At 52.0% G+C, this 18,563-nt stretch overlaps 2 protein-coding genes across 2 annotated transcripts; one reads left to right on the forward strand and one right to left on the reverse strand.

The window, feature by feature from the left end:
* The first annotated feature begins 556 nt into the window (after positions 1 to 556).
* FNDC8 (fibronectin type III domain containing 8) lies at positions 557 to 8,945 on the forward strand. Its single transcript, XM_004441920.3, has 4 exons — positions 557 to 1,357; positions 5,771 to 6,140; positions 7,641 to 7,877; positions 8,454 to 8,945. Exons 1-4 carry the CDS (start codon positions 1,149 to 1,151, stop codon positions 8,760 to 8,762), a joined length of 1,125 nt encoding a protein of 374 aa, XP_004441977.1. The 5' UTR covers positions 557 to 1,148; the 3' UTR covers positions 8,763 to 8,945.
* Positions 8,946 to 10,489: 1,544 nt separating this feature from the next.
* Positions 10,490 to 18,563, reverse strand: NLE1 (notchless homolog 1). The gene is made up of 13 exons (XM_087440814.1): positions 18,525 to 18,563; positions 18,245 to 18,388; positions 17,063 to 17,280; positions 16,387 to 16,466; positions 15,484 to 15,560; positions 15,210 to 15,307; positions 14,681 to 14,873; positions 14,028 to 14,163; positions 13,814 to 13,860; positions 12,884 to 13,086; positions 11,682 to 11,841; positions 11,513 to 11,583; positions 10,490 to 10,850 (listed from the first exon to the last, which is right to left on the reverse strand). The coding sequence occupies exons 1-13, from the start codon at positions 18,540 to 18,542 to the stop codon at positions 10,838 to 10,840; spliced, it is 1,458 nt and encodes a 485-aa protein (XP_087296940.1). The 5' UTR covers positions 18,543 to 18,563; the 3' UTR covers positions 10,490 to 10,837.

An 18,563-nucleotide genomic window follows, 5' to 3' on the forward strand; every position in this document is an offset into this window, starting at 1 on the left:
TCTTCCCCAAAGCCCCAGTAGATAGTTGTATGTCATAGTTGCACATCCTTCTAGTTGCTGTATGCGGAAGGCCACCTCATCATGGCCGGAGACGCGGTGCATCCGAGCGAGCCCGGGATCCAAACCCCCCCCCCCCGGCCAGTAGTGGAGAGCGCTTTAACTGCTAAGCCGCAGGGCTGGCCCAGATTTGGTATTTTTAAATGTCCTTTGCTTTGCCTCATCCTCTGGAAGAAATAAAACAGCTTTACAGGGTTATCTCCTCACAGTCCAATGAGGTAGGTGCTACTTGTATCCCTGTTTCACAGATGAGGAGACTGAGGCGCAGTGAGGTGAGTCACTTGCCAAAGGTTACACAGCCTGTAAGTGCACAGCAGGACTTCGAGTGGTCAAATCCACATCTAAGTGCAAAGCCAGTGCTTCCTTAACAGCCTCTCCCCACCCCCGAAGGTGTGTATGTTTTCCTACTGTAAAGTGGTTTCCTTGAGAACAGAAGTAATGTCTGGCCCATCTTTATATCCCTCTGCAGCACCCACCATAGTCACTCAACACAGGCAGACACTTGGGCATGGCGCATTTAGAATTCTAGCAGTAAAACCTGGGTAAGTGTGAGCTATGGACCATCTAGGCTTTCCCTGTGCCTGGATGACTGGATGGAGTGGGGGTTTGCTGCCCAAGATTTCTGCAGATTGAGCCTCAGCATTCTATAAAGAATTCTCCCACCCGTTCCAGTACTGCCATCCCCGGGCCCCTGCCGCCTCCCTCCATGCCCGGCTGCCTTTCTCTCACCATCCTTTTCCTCCTTCCCAGGGCAACTCTGAAGGAAAAAGGTGGTAAGCATTTTGAGATCTTCAGGAAAGGGCAGGGCTGTCGTAACCACAGTTAGGCCTGGAAGGGGCCCAAGGGGTGAGGTAATCTGTTCCTTGGCTGTACCCTCTACCCCAGCCCTGACACTGGCCCTGGACAGCAGCAGCCTCAGATCACGGAGGAGGCTGGTCCCCGATTGTTACACTCTGGAATGATTATGAAGTCAGCTCATTGCACACCCATCGCACCCAAACTTAGGGTAGCTCCGCTGCCCCCAGTTTCTCTCTGCTTCCTGTCAGCTTGGTTGTCCCGCATGGTGACAGCTGTGGTCCCAAACAAATCAGATGGCATCAGAGGCGCACTACAAAGTCGGAGATGGGGAAGAGGCCACGATGAAGAAGGAAACCCTCAACGTTTTGAACGTGCTCAATCAAATGTCGAAGCCCTTTCCAAACCCCAAGTCGATGAACAGGACCATCACTACCAAAGGACTCCAGCTTTCCTCGACAGGCAGTTTGGTTAACTTCTTGGAGGAAGATACCATCAATCTACCGTAAGACACAAATCGGGCCCTTTCCTCCTTTCTGAGTCCAGAGCTGGGGGGTTGGGGAGAGGGGCTTGAAGAGGCAGTACTTCCTTGACCTGTCACAACCCTGTCCCTGGATTCCCAGGCAAGAGCATGTGTGCAGCATATGGGTTCCTGACCCCAAATCAGTTCTTGGAGGCATGTTGGCCTCCTGCTCTAGGAAGCCTTCCAGGATTCGTCAGAGATTTGTTGATAGTCCTTCTCATCCTGCTTTGTCTAGCTACAGTCCTCACCACCCCCACATAGACACCCCTGCCCCATTCCACTCCCCCATGGCTCCTCTCCCTCAATCCTTCCTTTTGGTGCCTTTGCCTGCCTGATTATGTCCCCCCAGTAGCCTGCCTGCCTTCAGACTGAGGTTTACTGTTCCTTTTCAGGGATTCTGGGTTCCCTTTACTTCATTCCACAAAACTTTTTGAGCCCCTGCAAGGTGTCTGGGCCAGTGTTAGGTTCTGGGAATCCAGAGCTGGAAAGCACAGTACCTGCCTTCAAGGAGCTCCCAGCCTGGTGTGTGTGTGTGTGTGTGTGTGTGTGTGTGTGTGTGTGTGTGTTGGAAGGGTGTCAGGCAAGAATCCAGAATAATATGGCATGGTCTGTGCTATGTCAGGACACCTTGAGGAACCAGAGGGGGCTTAGTATAAGTTGTGGAGGAGTGCAGTTAAGGGAGGCTTCTTGGAGGAGGTGATATATGAGCTGAATCTCCTAGGAAGGGAGGGAGTTAGCCAGTGAAGGGGTGGTGGTGTGGGTTGATGTGGGATCTGCAGGGCGGTTTCATGGGTGTGTGTTTCCCACACAGCCCCACACTTAGAAGGGCCCTGTGCTTAGTTTAAGGCTCTGCTGTCACTGTCTTGAAATTCTTAATAATTTTTGAAGAAGGGGCCTCACGATCTATGTAGCCAGTCCTGATTATATGAAAGGGATACGGTGTCCATTTCCTAGGGGACGTGTAAGTGAGCTGGTATGGCTGAAATGACAGGTGCTTGTAGGAAACCTCATGGTATGGTGGGAGAGTCTCAGGCTAGGAGTCCAAGTTCAAATCCAGGTTCTATCACTTAGGTAGATGGCCATAGACAAGTTAATTAAGATCAGGGACCCTCAGTCCCTCATTTGCAAAATGGAGCTCACACCCATCCAGCAGGGTGTTGTGAAGGTCAGAAAGTGCTTTTGTCCAGCATATGGCCCCATGCCTAGCTGCCCCTCATGCCCACTTCAGCACTGGTGTTGTGAATAAGTAAATCTAACATAGAGATTCATTAGGACAGTCTGAAGTATAGATGACGTCAATACACAAGCTCTTCCGCCTACAAAGGACCTTGGTGGGGGAATCATCTATTGCAAATGTCCACCAAGGGCTAGCACAGGAGGTTTGGGTTGAGCGGGATTTCTTAGGAAAAGGTCGATGGGGCTGGAGTTCAGAGAAGAAAAATGTGGCCCATCAATCAATGATGAAGCCAGAGGCTGGCCTGGAAAAAGGGATCCAGGGGTGTGTGTCGGGTGCTGGACCTGGCCAGAGCAGCCGAGGGAGATGGGGGAGGAAGCAGAGGAGAGGAGCCAGAAAGCACTGGGGGAGATGGAGGCTGCATAACGTGGAGACGGCGTGGAGCCCAGGAGATCTGGGTTCTGATTCCAGCTCTGCCATCAACTCACTGTGTGACTTTGGTCAGGGGGCTTGGCCCCCAAAAGCCCTGTGACTGCTCTCTCTAGATCACTGCTCTTCAGACTATGGGTTGTGACCCATTAATGGGTCAGGAACTCATCATTCTAGTTGGTGGAGACCAGTATTATAAAAATGAGATAAAATAGAACGAAAATTCCAGAGCACATCACACAGAGTAAGTACTGGTTTGTGAAACATATTGTAGTTTCATGTTATGTATGAGTATATGAATCTTTCTCAACTTACAGTGGGGTTACATCCCAATAAACCCATCGTAAGTTGAAAATATCCTAAGTCGAAAATGCATTTAATACACCTAACCAGTGAACATCATAGCTTAGCCTCGCCTACCTTAAATGTGCTCAGAACACTTGCATTAGCCCACAGTTGGGCAAAACCATCTCACACAAAGCCTATTTTATAATAAAGTGTTGACTATGTCCTGTAATTTGTTGAATACTGTACTGAAAGTGAGGAACAGAATGGTTGTCTGGGTACAGAATGGATGTAAGCGCATCCCGTGTTTACCCTTGTGATCGTGTGGCTGACTGGGAGCTCTGGTCATTGCCGCTGCCCAGCATCACGAGAGAGGATCCTACTGCGTATCACTAGCCGGGGAAAAGATCAAAATTCAAAATTTGAAGTACAGTTTCTACTGAATGCGTATTGCTTTCACACCATTGTAAAGTTGAATCATCATCAAGTCAGGGACTATCTATACTAGGTTGCTAAGTAATATGTATTCCTTACTTTGGGTCAAGGTCAAAAAAGATTGGAAAGCCAAACCTCTGGATTCTGCACTTCATCAGTAAAAAAGTTTTTAAATAGTGGGGAAACATGTACAAGGTTTTTCTTTGTAATAGCAAAGAATTGGTAACAATTCTTTGTTGCTAACAATATTTCTAACAATACCAATAACAAATATCCACGTAATGGAAAACCATACAACAGTTAAAATGACTGAACCAGAGCTACGTATATCAATACAGATGAATCTAAAAAAACACGGTGTTGAGTGAGAAAGCAAGCTGCCGATGGATATGTAGTGAATGATACCATTTATTTGTGTAAAGTATAAAAATATGCAGAAGAACAGATTTTGCTTAGGGATAACATACATATGTGACAAACCTATAAAGACACACAGCGGGGCTGGCCTGGTGGCGCAAGCGGTTAAGTGCACGCGCTCTGCTGTGGCGGCCCGGGGTTCACCGGTTCAGATCCCGGGCGTGCACCGATGCACAGCTTGGCAAGCCATGCTGTGGCGGCGTCCCATATAAAGTAGAGGAAGATGGGCATGGATGTGAGCCCAGGGCCAGTCTTCCTCAGCAAAAAAAAGAGGAGGACTGGCAGATGTTAGCAGAGGGCTGATCTTCCTCACCCACAAAAAAAACACACACAGGGAATAATAAACATAAAATTGAAAATTCACTGGTTAAGGAGCGAGGTGAGGGAAGGAAGTATCCAGGGGCTCTGCCTATACTGATGAAGCTTTCGTTCTGAAGCTGGATGGTGGCTAAATGGAAACTTAATACATTATTCTTTTATTTCCTCACTTTATCATATGTTCATTTTATTTTTTCCAGTTTTATTGAGATATAATTGACATATAACATTATATTAGTTTAAGGTGTACAACATAACGATTTAATATATGTATATATTGCGAAATGATTACCCCAATAAATTTAGTTAACATCCATCACCACACAGTTACAAATTTTTTTCTTGTGATGAGAACTTTTAAGATCTACTCTCTTAGCAACTTTCAACATACAATACAGTATTATTAACTATGGTCACCATGCTGTACATTACATCTCCATTAATATATTATTATTATTATTTTTGGTGAGGAAGATCAGCCCTGAGCTCACATCCATGCCAATCCTCCTCTTTTTGCTGAGGAAGATTGGCCCTGGGCTAACATCCATGCCCATCTTCCTCCACTTTATATGGGATGCTGCCACAGCATGGCCTGACAAGCAGTGCATCAGTGTGCGCCTGGGATCCGAACCCAGGCCGCCAGCAGCGGAGTGCACGCACTTAACTGCTACGCCATGGGGCTGGCCCCCTAATATATTATTCTTGATGTCTTTCTGTATGTCTAAAATATTTCATAATTTAACAAAATTAGAATGGAAAAAATGTTTTTGAGCATTCACCCAATATATGTATATTTATCTGTATACTTTTAATTTTACATGCTATGTATTAATACTGTTAAATGTTATAAAATCTAAGTAAATTAATTAGTAATTACATTAAATATTAAACAATAGTAAATAAATATTAGTAAAGCTTAGTTATTTTTCTTTTAAGTACTTTTAGATATTTTCCCATACTGCAGTAGGTCATTTTGGTCATTCCCTGGGGTATTTGCACCCCACTTTGGAGGGAGGACAAAGTTTTCCCAGTGTTTCTCAAATCGTGGTCCTCAGAACACCTGCATCAGAATCATCTGAGGATCTTATCAAAGATACTTTAGCAGCTTCCCAGTCCCATCCCAACTGGGGACCAGGGACCAGGAATGTGTGTTTTTCATTTATAAGTGCCCTGATGGGTTTCATACACTGCTGCAGAGCAATAAGGATGTTCTGAGCTGTTCAGAAGCAGCTGGGATGCTGGTAAGTCAGGCCCAAGGCCTGCCCTGCAGGAACTTCCGGCCTGATGGGCTGGGGTGGCCTTCTTCACCTGGCTCATCTGTCTCCCCCCCACCCCAGGAAACTGATACCACTGGAAGATTCTGAATGCAGCTCCGATGACACCAGCGTCTCCCCCGTCTCATCCACCTTGTTGAATCCCATCAAACTGGTTGTGACCCAGCCCAACAGCAGCTTCTTTGCGGGGATGCTGGAGGGCGAGCTGAACAAACTCAGCTTCTCCTCGATGGCCAAGAATACAGAAAAGGGGGACCTGGCCCTCTGCCCCCACCAATCTAAGTCCCAGATAGCCCCTGGGGGCATTCTGGACCTTGACAACCCTGAGCTGGATATAGACACCTCCTCGACGTCCTCGGAGTCCTCTGTGATGGTGGATGTGCCCGAGGCGCCCTTCATCTGTGAACACACGGTCAGCGATTCCACCGCTGTGGTGCGTTTCCCTCCTCGTGCATTTGACTAAGGCTTACTGTGTGCCAGGCACTGGGCTGAGCTCCATGGGGAATGTGAAGATACCTACCACCTGCATCCTGACCTCAAGTTCTTGGGTTAGGAGAGATGGCATGGCTGTAAAGAACTCCAGTGCAAGCTAGCAAGGGCTCAGTGCTCTAGGAAGAGTTCAGATCAAGTACCACCAAGAATCCAGAGGGAAAGAAACATTACTTCCAGGTGCAGGAATAAGCTTGGTGGCTTTTGGTAACTTTTGGGCTGGGACGAAGAGGTAGGATCTAAACACCTAGAGATGGGGAAAGGCATTCTATGGAGAGGCTGACACTAGCAAAGACTCCCCCCACCCCTGCAAAGGTGGGGACATGTGGGTAGAACCACCCATGTCCTAATCCAGGGCTTCTCCTACTTTCAGGCACCTGTAGATCTGATCATCTTGTTACAAATGAGATTCCTAGGCCTCCCCCACTGGAGGTTCTGATTCAGTAGGTCTGGGGTGGGGCCTGAGAATTTGCACTGCTAACAAATTCCCAGGAGGCGCTGATGGCCCACAGACCGCATGTTGAGTAGCAATGTCCTAGAGTGCAGAAAGAGGGACAGAGGGGAAAGTCAGTCTGGGGTCATTTTCCCAAGGTCCTCCAGTGTGAGGTTACTTTATAGATTTTTCTGTAAACAATAGGGAACAGCTTTTTACCAAGCTTTGTATCAGGCGATGGATGCAATTTGACCTGTATTTTAGGAAGATAAATCTGGAAGCCCCATTGTTGGATGGCAGTGGAGAGCAGGGTTTCTCAAAGTGTGGTTCCCAGACCAGTAGCAGCATCAGCATCATATGGCAGCTTGTTAGCAATTTAAATTCTCGCCACCCCCCGCCCCCCCAACTTGGGCCCACTGAATCAGAAACTGTGGGAGTGGGGACCAGCAATCTGTGTTTTAACAAGTTTTCCAGGGGATTCTGATGCACACCAAAGTTTGAGAACCACTGGCCCAGATGGAGGGGAAAATGGAAATGGGAGACCAGATAGGATACAGCAGGGCCAGGAATCTGCAGTGGTATAAAAACTCCCCAAGATCCTTAGCCAGGCTTGGCAACCACTGTTGTAGGACAAGTTTTATGGGCTCTGGAGCTATTGGCTTGAACCTTGCCTCTGTCACTTAACTGTGTGACCATGGGCCAGCCACTTGCCCTCTCTGAACCTGTAACCCCATCTGCAATGACCAAGGTGGACAAGGTGATCTCTAAGGTCCCTCCCAACTGACACAGACAGCCCAGAAGAAATAGAGAATGAGGGCACACTCTGAGGTGAGTGGGGCTGCCCAGGGAGAGTAGCATACATTGCAGGTGGGTGATTCTCTTCCACCAGACCTGCCTCAGCTCCAGTGGGGGCAGGGGATGGGAGTGGGGCATTCTGACCCACGTGGGGCGCGGGTGAGGAGGACGGGTCGGGCCAGGTCTGAGGAAGCCTCGGGGGCTCTCTTCCCCCAGATTTCCTGGACCTATGCCTTGGGCAAGCAGCAAGTCAGTTTCTACCAGGTCCTGTTGCAGGAGGTGGCAAAGAAAAATGACAATGAGCCGCCCAAGGCAAAGAATCGCCCATGGATCTTCAACAAGATCTTGGGCATCACCGTCAAGCTGATGGAGCTGAAGCCTAACACAAGTTACTGCCTCACCGCCCGCGCGGCTAACACAGCTGGGGTGGGGAAGTGGTGCAAGCCCTACAAAGTGAGCCCCGGGAGAAGAGGGGCCCACGGGCAGGGAGGGAAGTCTAAACCAGGGACTTTGGGGGTTGGGAACAGCTCTATTCCCCTCTGACTCATCTCTCTGCTTGCTTTCCTTCTGCCTGGGCAAATAAGTCTCAATTCCAGGCTGTTCTCTTCTGGGAGGTTTAAGGATTAAGCCGCTCTGGGCCCCACTGGGAATGCAAACTAACATATTCCTCAGCATCTCTAGAATGTTCATCTTCCAAAGCCATTGGTTTTTGGATTCTTCAACTTACTACTAATGATTGTGAGAGGGCTGGGGAGTCAAGGGCATTGAGGGAAACAGAGGAAAGGGAGCAGCCTGGGGGTAGGCAGGGGCCCAGGGAAGAGAGGCCCGAGCACAGACAGCCCTGTGGTTGGAAACATCACCACTAGGGAGGCAGAGGTTGGAATCATGCCTCTCTGTACCTGTTTCCGGACTCAATGAAAAGGTTGGCAAGGCTAGCTAAGATCCCATTTAGCAAACAGAAGAGGGGGCTGCAGAGACAGAGCTCAGGTCTGGGGAGGAAGTCTGAGGGGTTTTCTTGTTTTATTTCAGTTTGCAACCGTGGCCACTGACTTGAACATCTTCCCCGATCACAACCCCATCCAGATCACCGTGCTACGCAAGGAACCCCAGCGGAAAACCGTGTTCATCAGGCTGGAGGACATGCGGAGGCAAGAAGATCTGCAATGCCTGTTTCCCTACAAAGGGGGAAGGCTCCAGGAAGCCCCTCACCTACCTTCAGCTTTGGTCCAAGGCCCTCAGGAACTAGAAGCATTAAATGGACCACCAGCACCGTGCCAGGGAAACACTGACGACCCCGCCGGCCCAGGGCCTGGTGGCAGTGATACCAGAACTCCATAACTGGGCTGGGGCCAAGGCTAGACAGAGCTCCGTTCACGTGGAGACACTGCAGGCCAGGGCAGCCACTGCCCACAGCTACTAGGCCCCCTTCCCCAGATCTGGGCTGGGTCCAGGTTCTTCATTAAAGTACTGCAAGTCATCCAGTGCCCCTACAGTCTGCTTCATGCTGCAGACAGCCTCAGCTGGGCCACTGGCATCCACCTTCCTAGCTTCTGCCAGGACCAAGAGTCCAGGTGGGTGGAGGATAGAAAACAAGGGTGGTGGGGTAATGGCATGCTACCACACCTACTGCCTGGCTCTGTCAGCATCACCCCTTTCCCCATGCGAGGAAGAGCTGGTACTCAGACTAAAATACCCTCACACCAGGAAAAACAGCAATGTTGCACAGAGGTGGTGGCAGCCCGTAGACTGTCAGCATCAGACTTGAGCTCCAGAGGGACATGGTGTCAAGTGCACAAACTTTGGGGCAGGGTCTGATGTAATCCTGGCTCTCCCTGGATGTGAGGGCACGGGCAACTATTTAAGCTTCCTGGGCTATTTGCTCATCACAAATACGGGGATGTGAGACTCTTCCAGACATGGCTGCAGGGGTGGTGTGAGGGTCCTGTGAGAGCACAGCAGGAGTGCCTGCACAGAGCAGGCTCAGCAACTGGTGCCTCCCTTTGCTCCATGCCGCCTCATTGCAGAGACGGCAGGGCCAGGGCAGAAGCCAAGGACCACAGCCATCCATATGCAAAATCACACAAGCACGGATGGGGGTGGGGGAGGATGAGAAGGAATGAGCTTAGAAATGCTGGGGCCCTGAGCAGTCCATACAGGGTGGCTTGGAATTCCACCTGAGCAGACCCGCGTGAGCATCAGAACAGGGAAGGGCCAGCCCCGTGGCTTAGCGGTTAAGTGCTCGTGCTCCGCTACCGGCGGCCCAGGTTCAGATCCTGGGCGCACACCGACACACCGCTTCTCCGGCCACGCTGAGGCCGCGTCCCACATACAGCAGCTAGAAGGATGTGCAACTACGACATACAACTATCTACTGGGGCTTTGGGGGGGAAAAAAAAGAACAGGGGAAAGCGAGGCAGGATGCATGGAAGGCAAGATCCTGGCCAAGGGTGTGAGGACGTCCTCCTGGGGCATAGAACTATCCTCCCATATGAGACCACAGCTGCTTCTGCTGGAGCTCTTACCGTATCCCTACACGCCCTGTCAGAGGGAGTCTCTGGGGACAGCCATGGCCTCCCCCCTACCCCGAGAGCCCAGCACGGTGCTCGGTACATGGCAGAGCCTCCAGAAGCGTGCTGTTGGGAGAGGCCGAGGAAGCACCCCTCAGAGCAGCACTGGCCAGCGGAACTCCAGGTGGTGATGAAAGCGTCCTGTCTGTGCTGTCCAACACAGTAAGGAGCCCCACTGAGCCAGTGAGACTGAGGATGGCATTTCTCCCTCTAGGGAATCTAGTCAATAGGAATAGCCACCTATGGCTAGTGCCTGTCATACTGGACAGCACTGCCTTAGATTATCCTCTGGCCACTACCAGAGAGGCTTCAGCCAGCCTCCCTAGCCTCAACGGGCCGCTCCCTCACAAGCACAGGGGAAGAGAGCAAAGGCAACTTCCCGGTCAGTATGCTTTTGGCGAAGTCCAGTGCAGAGGGATGGGGCTAGACAAAGTGACTTCTTAGCACGGTCCCTGGTTGAGCCCTCGGATTCTAGGACAAGGAATTATAACCCAAACACACAAAATATAAGTTATTTATTTGGTCATAGAATCTGGAGTCTGAACCTGAATAGAGCTGACACTGGAAAAGGAGGCGGGATAGAAGCAGGGGTCCAGTCATTGTCCAGCCTCCTGCCACCATGGTTGGCACCAGCAAGGTACAGAGTGATGGCCATGGGCTGGGCTCCATGATGACTTCCTGTGACCTTCGACCTCCTGCTCTGGGGAGGGACCCCACTGGGGTCTGTCCAAGGACATCAGGCCACGCCTGTTCTCAGGGTCACCACCCTGGCCTCTGGTCTCTGTCAGGGCAGGCAGCTGGCACAGGCTGAGTCCAGGCAGGGGTCAGAGAGAACTGTGGGATTTCTCATCTCCTCCATCTGTGGAGAAGGAAAGGGAACAGGATGGAGATCCCACCATAGGAAAGGGAGGCTGCCATATAATCCCAGGAGCCCACTACCAGGGAGAGTCATCAAGAGTCTGGCTACTGTCTCTGCTCTAGCCACGCAAACTCAGGCTAGGCACCCACCGCCTGCCTCGGCCAGCAACTCATCCCGGGGCCTGGCCCCTTGAGTGTCCACCATGGTCTTCTAATGACAAATAGCAACAATCTTTTACAAGCACACAATGCTTCAGGTTCTGAGGTGTGTTCACCTCCTACCTTTGAACCTCCTGTCTACTGAGGTTTGATAACTCCTAAGAGACGGATTAACTAAACTCTCCAAGATTGCACCAGGATTTGAACTAGGTCTTAGGACTCCAAAGTCCAGCGCTCTAACAAAGAACTACCGCCTCACCTGGAGGGACCCTGGACTCGCCTGTGCAGAGCGGCCTGAGAACCCTCAGGGTCTCCCATGATCCCTGCAATTCCTAGAGCCCTCCCACTTGCCCACTGAGAACCTGGCTCCGCACACCGTCTCAGGGACCCTCTGGGCACCCGGAGAGCCCTCAGAATTCTACGCCAGAAAGGAAAGTTGCAAAGAGCGACCAACTCAAGGGAAGGAGAGCCAAACACATCAGCTACCACCTCCCCCAAACTCACATCCGGAGGCATTTGTCCTTCCCACCACTTGCCACTCTCTGGCCATCGGGACTCCAGTCGACAGCATATACCTAAACCGAGGAGGAGCAGAAGTGGGGCAGTGAGGAGGGTGGGGGGAGGAGGGCCAGGCTTCAATTCCACCCCTGACACAAGCAAGGGTCTGCCGCACCTCATCTGCGTGGCCTGGCAGGTCTGTGGCCAGCTTCTGGGCCTTCACATCCCACACCTTCAGTGTGCTGTCACTGCTGCCGCTGACCAGGAGCCGGCTGTCGGCTGACCACGCAATCTGGTACACGGCAGCCACGTGGCCACGCAGGGAACCCAGGTACCTGGGCCAGGGGAAGATGACGATGGATATTAGATCTTCAACACGACTGAAGGGTCCTCTGCCCACAGCAGTAGTTCTCAACCTTGGCTGCCTGTTAGAATTACCTGGGAACTTTTACAAAACCTCACGGCTGGACCCCCACCCCAGACCAATTTATCATTACCGGTCATTACGATTTTGTAAAACTTCTCCAAATGGGTTGCTTCTAGGGTGCCTCTCGCCAGGCCTCCATACCTGCACAACTCTGCGTGCCTTAGAATCCAATGCAGCCATCTGCTTAGCCCATCTGCCTGACATCCCCCTACACACAGTCACTTGCTGACAGGTGGCATGGAATAATAGTGGGCCAGGCCCACCTAGAACTTCAGGTCGATACACACCAGCTGTGTCTACTGGGACACGTCATTAGGCCTCTCTGAGACTCAGTTTCCTTATTTTAAAATGGAACTGAATGGCCTATTTCAAAAGGTTGCTGTGTGAAAATACATTGTGACTGACACACAGGTGCCCTTCCGCCCCACAAGGGCTTCCCTTGCTCCTCTTCTCGTCTTGCCCAGGGCTTTGCCTCTTCTCCAACCTAATTACGCCAAGGGCACTGTGCCTCGTTACACCTGTGCTTCAGACTTCAGTGGCGAGCAGAATCACCTGGTGACCTTATTAAAATGCAGATTACGAATTTCTATCAAACTCCCAGGTGATGCCTCTGGTCTGTGGACCACACTTGGAGGAGGGCCAGATAACGACTGTCCCACAAACCTACACTTCTGCCGCATCCCTGGCCCTCGGCCAGCTTTAAGATCGTTTCTCTCCTTAGATGTGAAATGAACTAGCCGTTTCAGGGCTCACTTAGTGCTGGCCCTAAATATAAATTTCCTTTAGTTCTTGTCATAAAGCTGAGAGGGAAGGTGTCTGCACATTACAGAAGAGGAAACAGAGGCTCAGAAAATCCAAACACTTGCCAAGGCCACACAGCTGGTAAGTCGCAAAGCCAAGCTCCTTCCGAGGAACAGTGGCCCTCCTCACTCTCCCACGCCCCCACTCACTTGCCCGTCCTGCCATCCCACAGCTTGACGGACTTGTCAAAGGAGGCGCTGGCGATGATGCGGGAGTCAGGGGAGAAGAGCACCTGGTTGATGAGGGCCTGGTGTCCCGTCATCCGGGCGAGGGGCTTCTTGTCCTCTGCTGGGGACCACAGGAATAAGGTGAAGTCGTCTGAGCCAGACACCAGCCTCTCTGGGCCCTGGCCCTAGGGGAGGCAGGAAGCACACCATGTTGGACATGGTCTCAGGAGAGCCCGTGCTCGGCAGCAAACACATACCACTGATTACAACGCCAGCACGGAGGCTGGGACCAGGAGAAATGAGGCCTGGGTCAGCCACTAACTCACATGGGTTACTTCCTCCAAAAGGAAACTTTATGCACACAGGAGGATTTCTGAGATACATAATCACATGAAAAAGCAAGGTACAGAATGGTGTGTTAAAAGGGGGAAAGATTTTGCATGTGAGTTTGTATACATGTGTGTACGTGTGTTGTATATAGTGTATGTATATACATGTATGTGTATATATAAAGTCTCTGGACGGAGACAGAGGATACTGGTAGTACTGGATGCTTCTGGAAGGAATGGATGGATGTGCAACAGAGATGGGAGACTTTTCACTATCTACCTTTTCGTATTCTTTGAACTTCAGGCCACGTAAATGTGTTACTTAAGCAAACTAAATAAAATGAAGAGAGGTATCTTGGGAATGCAATAAATAGATAAGCAAATAAACAAAATGAAATAAAATGATCTCAAGCGCACGCATTAAGATCTTAGGATTGTAGGCTAGGATTATGAAGAACAACTTTCTGGAGGTACATGCTGAGCTGGGGCTAGAAGGGAGAGCGGCCTGAGTGTCTGCAGAGTTTTAGGGACCAGGAGGGGAAGAGTACAGAGCTGGGGATGCTGGCGGCTGGCACATACTCACCCGCACGAGGTTGTATCGGCTCAGAGACCTCTCCTTCAACTCCTGCACTGTGTCCAGGTGCCAGAGGGGAGAGAGGGAGACGAGGAACAAGGCTGGTTAGAAAATCCAACACAAACATCAAACACCCCCAGCCTAGGTCTGACTCTCACACATTAAGCTAGAGAACTGGATCCCTCCCAAGCAGCCCTTTCCCCTCCTTCTCTCGCTCACTCACAGGACCCCTGGACGTCTTGGGCGTTAACTGAGGCCTCCGCTGGCTCAAAGGCCCCTGTGCGCAGGGCGTAGTCAGTGCTGAGTGCCATGGTGTTCACCCAGTGGCCGTGGCCTTGCAGAGTCCGGCACAGCACGCCCTAGGGCAGAGGGAGACAGGTCAGACACACTCACCACTCTCCACCCGTAAGAACTTGCACCCCTAGATTAGCTCCAGAAGATGGGTGGCATGGGACTCAGAATTAACACCCTCATTGACTGTGAACTTAATCAAATCACCCCACTGGGCTCAAGTCTCTCCTCATTTCTAAAATGAAGGCACCAGCCCAGATCAATGTTTCTGAAAATAAGTGTCATGGAAGGGAAGTTAAATATGTCAGAACACAAGGGCTCCAGTCAAGTAAGTTTGGAATACGGCAGGTTCGATAAAGCTAAATAAGCTTCCTACAGGGGGAATTTCGAGAGCCTGACCACACTAATGGACGCTGGAACCTCCACTAGAGTGCAGCACCGACCACAGGACCCCTGTTCCTGAAGCGCCTCCCGACCTGGCTCCCAGAACACATTTGGAAAACAGTGGTCAACGCTCCTTCCAGCGCCCATGTCCCCTGGCCTGAGAACTCCCCAGGCTGGTTTCTGAACCCTCTCAGCTCTTACATCGTGAGCCCTCCAGACTTTGATGGTGCGGTCCTGGGAGGCAGAGTAGAGAAGCCCGTCCCCGCCCCACCGGAGACAGGTGACTGACTGCGTGTGCCCGGTGAGGATGCGCTCACAGCGGCCCGCAGTCGTGTCCCAGACCCGCACGCTGCCGTCCTTGGAACTGCTGGCCACGTAGCGGCACTCGGGGTTCCTGGAGAGGGAGACGTGACCTCACTTCTGACCTGGCGATGCCTGTCTTGCCAGCGCACCTCCCCATTCCCAGCATAAAGTCATGGATAACGTCCCGACAGCTTCCCAACCCCAAGGTCTGGCTGCGCACAAGGCAGCTCTCAGGCCCCGTGATGAGCAGCCCGCCCCAGAGCAGCAACGTAGGCACAGAAGACCTTCCCCACTGCCTGCTACGCTGTCACTGTCAGCCAGACTGCCCACCTCGCCCTCAGGTAAAACTCCTCGCATCAAGCAGGGGAGGGGGACAGCTTTGAACCTCTGGCTCCTCATTTGCCCCAGCTCTGTCACTGTCACTTACGCATGGAGGGGCTCCCAGCTCAGGCCCGTGATCCACTTGCTGTGGCCGGCAAGGGTCCTGCCCACCTGCTTCCCTGTGCTTGGGTCCCACAGGAGAATCTGAAGGTCAGAAGCTCATTGAATAACCCTCCCCAGGCTGTCCGTGGTCCACCAAAGGTCCCCCGCCCCTCACCCCACCCGACCCTCCCCCCTAAAGACCCCAGAACCTGATTCTGACCCATCTCCCAGGAACGGAGCCCCCAAGTCCCTGCCTAGTTACCCTGACCACCACCTACCTGGCCATTCTTGCAGCCTGAGGCCAGCTTCTTCCCGTCTGGGGACCAGGATATGCTAAGGACCCAGTGTCTGTGTCCTAAGAAAGCAGAAGAGGGAGAAAGGAGGGGCCACATCTGTCTTCATCCCCAGTGCCTAGCAATGCCTGGCACATTGCAGGAACTCCTCAACTAGTTGCTGAATAGATGAACAATCGAACAAAAGGAGAGATGAGGCTTTCTAGGCAAAGGGAGAATCCACCCCAAATGCTACTGCTCTGCATCTTGCCGCACAGACGACACTGCCACTTTCTAACAATGCCTTACGTGATACGTGGTATAAAGTGTTTCCACACATCATCCCTTGTAATTCTCACAACAGCTCTAAGGTATGAAGCAGAACAAAAACTATCATTCCCATTTTCCAGATGAGAACACTGAAGCTTAGAAAGGAAGCAGGCCCTGCACACACAAGGTCACCCAGCTAGCGTGTGGTCCCCAGGCCAGCAGCATCAGCATCACCTGGGGACTTGACATGCAAATTCTCAGACTCTTCCCCAGACCTAATGAAACAACAACTCTGGGGGTGGGACCTAGTAATCTGTATTTTAACAAGCCCCAGGTGACTCAGATGTATCCTCAAGTTTGAGACCCGCTGTGGCAGAGGGTGGATTTAAGCCAGGTTCCCCATGCTACCAGCCAGCCAGACCCTTCCCACAGCCCCACACTGACTCTGGTCGAGTCTCTGCTTGTCTGTAAGCGGCTGGATGGGCTCAAGGGTACAGTCTCTACCTGGGAACAGGCAACCACTCACCAGATGTGAAGAGACTGGAATCTGCTCTGGGCCTCCTGAGGAACTAAACAGCTGAGGGAATAACCCGCCCACCATTGCGTTAAGACCCTCTAAATGGCTAACCACATACTGACCCTGACATGTGAAATGTGGTGTCTCGGTGCTGAGATCCCAGAAGCGCACGGTGGTGTCTCCGGAGCCACTGGCCAGGTACCTGGGAAAGAAAAGAGGCCGGCTAACCTCTTCAGTGGGGAGAGGGGAGGGGGCCCACCCCAAGACACTGCACATGTGCGTTTCTGCCGCCGTCTTCTGGGAACAGAATCTGGGACTGGACTTTTTTTCTCCCCTGAAAAGGAGAAATATAACACTGATGCCATCTAGGAGAAGATCCCAGGAGGCCATTTCTCTCCTCTTCCTAAAAGGAATGGCTACAGCTATAGCCACATTTGAAGCTTCTCATTATCCTCATAGGACTGTGAGAAGCAAATAAACCCAGTTTCACAGATGAAGAATTAACTCAGAAAGCTTAAGTGACGTGCCCAGGTCACACAGCTAGGAAGAGGCAGAGCTGAGCGTGCAGCTCAGATGTCCTGAGATCAAGTCCAGGAAGGGCTCTTCTGAGGCAGGTGTCCTCAGCCTTTGTGGACCAAGTCCCACTGGGGAAGTCCCTTACTTGCAACCTGATCCGAGAGCTCGAGTCTATGGTAGGCAGCCTGAGGCCCCATTGATCGTAACTTGTGGGTTCCTCCATCACCACAGCCAGAGGCTGCACCCCCACACTCCCCTCCACAATTCTGCAGCTGTACTTACTTTCCTGTGGGGCTGAAGGCCACGGAAATGACCGCCTCGCTGTGACCCTCCAAGGAGCTGGTGCAGCGGGTCACCGCACGGACCCTGAAGATAGCCTGCGGCTGGTAGATGATGTCAAGGACCTTCTCCGTCTCCACCGCTTGTGACTCCAGCGTCCTCCCCAGTGAGGAGACGATCTCAGCATCGTGGACATAGAAAGCCAGTGGCAGCGGATCCTCCTGGAGGGCAATGGCACAGGGCAACTCCCCCATCAAAGGATGGCAGGGGCCACCTCACCAGGGATGCTCCCCACTGAGCCGTGGGGAAGTGAGGCTTCCTTCTCAGCCACCCTGCTTGGGATACTCCCATCCTTCCCCACTGAACGAGACCTTTTTAATCCTTGAAGGGCAACTGTAGGATGCTTACATAGCTCTTTAAACCCCTTTATCTGCATCTTACATCAACCCTGCAAGGTAAGCATTAATATTCTCACTGATAGGTGAAAACAATGAGGCTCAGAGCAACTAAGTAATTAGCCCAATGTCCAACTGCTAATGACTAATTCAGGGTCTTTAGTGTTCTTCAAAAAGAAAACTCAAGTCCAGGATTAGGGTTAGTATATAGCATCACGCATCATTTTCTAAACCACCACTTCACGCTGTGTAATATGTAAGAAGCATCCCAAAAGCTGGTTGGAAATGCAGACTCTTTACTTCAACCCCCGAGTCTGGCATAGTAAGTCTGGGGTGGGGTCCAGGCACCGCGTGTTTAAGCACCTCCCACCCCATCAGAGGGCAGCACTTTGAAAACACTGGCTTAGGAGTGAAGAGTATGGGTTTTGAGTCTGAGACACATTTGGGTTCCAGTTCCAAAGCTACCATCTACTGCGTGGCATCGTGCAAATAATTTAGTGCCTCTGGGCCACACTGTATAACGGGGATATTAATGAGGGGCTGTGGCGAGGAATCAGTTTGACAATGCACCCAACGCGTTCAAAACGCGGGTTCTCTCCGCAGGGGGACCCCGATGGTCGGCGTGTAAAGCGCTCTCATACTGATTACATCTTCTGACCCCCCCCTCCCCCGAGGCGGGTGGCACTGCCACGGACGCGTGCCAGGGTGTATCGCCCATTGTCGGTAAGTAGCGAGGGTCCCTGATCCCCAGACCTTCGGTCTCCTGACTCACTGCGGGCCCGCCGCTCACCTGGGCCAGCAGCGCGTTGCACACGAGCTGCAGCTTGTCCGGGGTGATGTCCACGGGCACGTCGAACGGGGAGCCCAGCAGCTGCCCGCCCTCATCCTGGAACTGCACTAGCAGCCGCTGCACGTCGGGCGCCGCCGCCTCGTCCTGCGCCAACAGCGCGGCGGGCGTCAGCCACCCCTCCGGGACCGGAGGACCCCCACTTCCCCCTCCCGCCGGTCTGCGGGACCCCGGGCCCGAGCGCCCCGCCGCGGCGCCCCTGCCCGCACTCACGCACACCCACCGCCACCTCTGTCGCCATCCTGCGTCCCCACGTGGAGGA

This window comes from Ceratotherium simum, chromosome 16 (genome assembly GCF_057802395.1).
Source record: "Ceratotherium simum simum isolate JZ-2026a chromosome 16, ASM5780239v1, whole genome shotgun sequence".
Classification (NCBI taxonomy): domain Eukaryota; kingdom Metazoa; phylum Chordata; class Mammalia; order Perissodactyla; family Rhinocerotidae; genus Ceratotherium; species Ceratotherium simum.

Coding starts and splice junctions, on each gene's coding strand:
- NLE1 (XM_087440814.1), bottom strand. Junction 14,164..14,680: donor AAGTCTGGAGGGCTCACGAT/GTAAGAGCTGAG, acceptor CCTCTGCCCTAG/GGCGTGCTGTGCCGGACTCT. Junction 13,861..14,027: donor CCAAGACGTCCAGGGGTCCT/GTGAGTGAGCGA, acceptor ACCTGGACACAG/TGCAGGAGTTGAAGGAGAGG.
- FNDC8 (XM_004441920.3), top strand. CDS start 1,149: ATGGCATCAGAGGCGCACTACAAAGTCGGAGATGGGGAAGAGGCCACG. Junction 6,141..7,640: donor TCAGCGATTCCACCGCTGTG/GTGCGTTTCCCT, acceptor CTCTTCCCCCAG/ATTTCCTGGACCTATGCCTT. Junction 7,878..8,453: donor AGTGGTGCAAGCCCTACAAA/GTGAGCCCCGGG, acceptor GTTTTATTTCAG/TTTGCAACCGTGGCCACTGA.